The 3779-nt window shown below is 33.9% G+C and overlaps 2 protein-coding genes across 4 annotated transcripts; both read right to left on the bottom strand.

Moving 5' to 3' along the window:
• Positions 1-704: 704 nt before the first annotated feature.
• LOC108972394 (inositol polyphosphate 5-phosphatase K) lies at positions 705-2716 on the bottom strand. Of its 2 annotated transcripts, none has more exons than XM_018938951.1 (2): positions 2694-2716; positions 705-2494 (listed from the first exon to the last, which is right to left on the bottom strand). In XM_018938951.1, exon 2 carries the CDS (start codon positions 2488-2490, stop codon positions 1003-1005), a length of 1488 nt encoding a protein of 495 aa, XP_018794496.1. In that variant the 5' UTR covers positions 2491-2494; positions 2694-2716; the 3' UTR covers positions 705-1002. The 2 variants fall into 2 exon arrangements, with proteins under 2 accessions (XP_018794496.1, XP_018794495.1); XM_018938950.1 differs by lacking the exon at positions 2694-2716 and adding an exon at positions 2559-2683.
• Positions 2717-2996: 280 nt separating this feature from the next.
• LOC108972405 lies at positions 2997-3651 on the bottom strand. 2 transcript variants are annotated; one of them, XM_018938967.1, is made up of 2 exons: positions 3446-3651; positions 2997-3382 (listed from the first exon to the last, which is right to left on the bottom strand). In XM_018938967.1, exons 1-2 carry the CDS (start codon positions 3534-3536, stop codon positions 3081-3083), a joined length of 393 nt encoding a protein of 130 aa, XP_018794512.1. In that variant the 5' UTR covers positions 3537-3651; the 3' UTR covers positions 2997-3080. The 2 variants fall into 2 exon arrangements, with proteins under 2 accessions (XP_018794512.1, XP_018794511.1); XM_018938966.1 differs by having other exon boundaries at positions 2997-3651.
• Between the last annotated feature and the right edge of the window lie 128 nt (positions 3652-3779).

The following is a 3779-nucleotide window of genomic DNA, read 5'->3' as shown; positions in this document are numbered from 1 at the left end:
ATATGAACGTACGTCAAAGTATAATTTAAAAATGTTTAATTTTAATATTTTGATATTTTTGTCATGGAAACTGTCGTTATTATGCACGTGTTTGTTTTCAAAATGAATGACTATTCCTCAATAGGTGGCGCTCTAGACACTCAACTATTAAGCATTAATATATTCTTTTTGGAAAACATTCTTACATATTTATTATTCTACAAAAATAACATTTTAACTATCATTTAACAACTATTCCAATAGACACTGCTGACAGAGTTCGTTCAACCGATTTGTGAGAAATTTAAGTATTTTACTATTTTCTGAAAGTTAAATCATATTGTCCATTAACACAATTGTTATTATTTCAATATTTAATGTATATACATACATACACTTATGTATATATGTATATATTATGGTCGACATGATTGCGGTAATTTTTATCAAAGCTTACAGTTTTATTATTCATTGAAAAGAGCAAACAAATAGAATTATCGTAGTAGCTGATAACAATTTCGTCGCTCTCAGCTACATATGTATGTATATGCTCATACAAACATACATGTTTGTTTTAAACAAAACTTTTTAATATATAATTTTATTTAAAAACAATAAAATGAAACAAAATTATTTACATAACTTAAAAGCTGGACTAGACAGAGGTATTGTGGATTAGTAGGGTTGTATCTAAAAAATATAATTTAAAGTTTAAAACACCATTATATCGCCAAAAATGTAAACTGTATAACTTTTATTTAAATTGTAAGTAAATCGTTAGCACTTTTAACATTATCACACACTAGAATATTTTAAAAACGTGTCTAAATGCGTATTACTTGTTCATAAATTGACTACTATTAAATATTCCTAACTCGGAATACATGTGTATGTACATATGTATGTATATATTGTATAAGATTAATCTATGTACATGTCTTTCGCCTTGGTATAATAAAAACTAAAACGTATTTAAATAAGTCACGAAATATAAACAAATTACATATTAGCTAAGTTAAAATATTAATTAGCATTGCCTCTGGGCATAATTGCACGAAAAATGTTACTCATACCAGCTATGCTGGTTACGCCCCGCATGCCAGTGTTTTGGAAATATATTAACAAATAACGCTCGCCATCTCTCATATTTATGTCATCTGAGAAGTCGAGCCGAATGTCTTCTTCGTCCTGCAACTGTTGGCGACGCAAACGCTCATGATTCCGGTGATGGTGACGACGCGAACGTTGAGGACCGGGTGATTCAAAGAAAGGATCTACTGGTGAATCGGGTGATGATGGTGGTGACTCAGCTTGATTCACATATTCATAACCGATATATTCATTTAAACTCGCAAAGTCCTCACGATAAACACCAATCCAGTCGTGATTACGTTCTTCGAAGTCATTTGGCTTTACATATTCGACTGTATTTTCTTCACCAATTTGCCATTCTGCGATCTCTTTAAAGTTGACACAAGGTGCTCGGTAGTTCGGATAAAGTTTTACGCTGAATTCGCTGCTCACTGGCTTATGGTCACTAATGTTATATGCTGGAAACGATTTGTATGATCTTTGTTCGATGGCCAGTCTCTCATCTGGACGTTTATTGAGCGGTTGTAGAGCATATAATATACGATCGGTCCATGCAGGGCGGCGTTTTAAATCATAATTCGAAGTTCCTTCATGAAATTTAAATGTCGGTGGAAAAGCTGGCAAACGCTCATGCATTAAATGAAATGCTTTTTGCAATTTAGTGCGTACGTTCAACAATTGATCACGTTCAATAAGTTCAGGTAGTTTCTCATTTTTAATAGCAGCTAGAACATCAGCAGGACTATCGTCGCCCATCAAACGGAAATTTAAGTCTCCAAACCAAAAAACATAATCGTGGTCGTAGATTTCGCGATAGTGTGGTACATGGTAGTGATGGTTTTCCATAATTTGTTCATAGTCCTCGATGCGCTCATCCAAATGTTTATCATGCGCAGCCAAATGTGCGACCACAAACGTAATTGCGCAACCATACAAAGAGAATCGAATACTCACTGCGCCTTTATTGCCCCACATTCCACCAAAACCGGTACGGGTGAATTCCGGTTCTATGTCCCGCATATGTTTCACATGAACACGGCGCACAAACAGAGAAAGTAATAACCCTTGCATTTGTTCTGATTTAATTACCACATAGTCGTAGTCACGAAGTATTTTTTTTATTTTGTGTGTCCAAGGATCTTCCTTAAATAGACCAAGCATCTGTTGTTGTGGTTGAACGTTAACCTCCTGCAAACCAATAGCGTAAATGTCGGGCAAATCTTGTGTGTTCGGATCATCGACACCTTGAAGACCCAAAAGCGAACGCAATGAGATGTTATCCGGAAAACGGGTGCCTACATTCCATGTCACCACATACACCGAATAAGTTTCAACATATAACTGCTGTTGTTGTGGCAGCCGTTGCAAATCAGATTCCGCCTTGGAAATATTGCCTGCCATAACAGAACTAGAATTCATCTTTCTACAAAAATATAATAATTATTAATTACAAAATTATTATACATTCAAAAGTAAACCATATGTACTTGATATGTTATAAAGATATCTCCTTGTAATTAATAAATTGCGTTAGTACGACGATGCAATTTGTCAACACTATATGAGGAGGGTGAGTAATTTTTCTAAATGTTATGAGCAAAAAACCAGAGTTGAATACTAACCGTAGCAAGTAAAATTGTTTTTGTTTAAAGTACGAATGAATGAATGAACACAAACATACTATCATTTCCATTCAAGGCTACTAATGTCACAATCAGCTGATTTACGGATATCTACGTACCCAACGAGAGTTATTCTGGAAAAAATTGTCATAAGCTTTTTTAATATTTATTTCACTTGCAATATTCTGTAAAAATAACTAATCATTTCTTCAAAATACAATTTTAAATTCTGTTGAAGCTGAAGTATTTCTGTAAAGCAAATCAATATGTATGGACATATCAAAAATGTATTAATAAACAAAATTAAGGTTTTAATGTCTTACTAAATTTATTCATTTATAATTTTCTTAAAACTAAATAAATCGAATATATAAACGATTTACTAAGCTAATAACATTCGTTTTGTATTGATCGCTCCAGCGCAAAATTATATTCTTCATTTTCGTCCACCGACATTTGACGGGTCAAAAGCGCTAAAATGCTGTCAACTTGCAATTGAGTTACTTCAAAATCACTTTTTGAGCTAAGCTGCGGCGCTAACTCGAAGGGCACTCCTTGTACGTATGGTACTGGCGACACGTTGTCGGATGCACTGGCGACATTAGTCATAGGAGGATAAACTGCTTGCCCCGGATATCTGCCCATTCCAAATGCGGGAGGTATAGGTGGATACATTCCTATACCTTGTGCTGAAAATTTAGTGGGATCGAGGTCTGAAGTTTTTCTTTCTATAAAAATGAAATCGTCTCCACCTTCATTCGATTGTGTAGAATCCGTAGGTCCTTGTATTGCTTCTTCTGCAAAATCTGTGTCTTGTTTTTTCTTGGAGAAAAACGAAAGCATATTTTTACTGTATTATTATAGTTTATTTAGCGAATTCCGTTCTTAGTAAATTGTGCGACAATAAATTTACTTTACGTTTCGATTACTTCAATTGTTATTGTTCTATTTTAGTTGTTGACTCAAGCCCAGTGTTGCCAATGTCCATATAATTGATGATAAATGAAAATCTTTGAGATGGAATGTTTTTTATTTTAGATTAAGAGCTTAGTAGAGCGAAAAATATGAAAAATTGCATATTCAGAT

Source organism: Bactrocera latifrons, unplaced genomic scaffold (assembly GCF_001853355.1).
Source record: "Bactrocera latifrons isolate USDA-ARS-PBARC rearing strain unplaced genomic scaffold, ASM185335v1 scaffold_4, whole genome shotgun sequence".
NCBI lineage: Eukaryota > Metazoa > Arthropoda > Insecta > Diptera > Tephritidae > Bactrocera > Bactrocera latifrons.
Note: the sequence above shows the minus strand (reverse complement) of the source record. Positions and strands in the feature narration are given on the sequence as shown.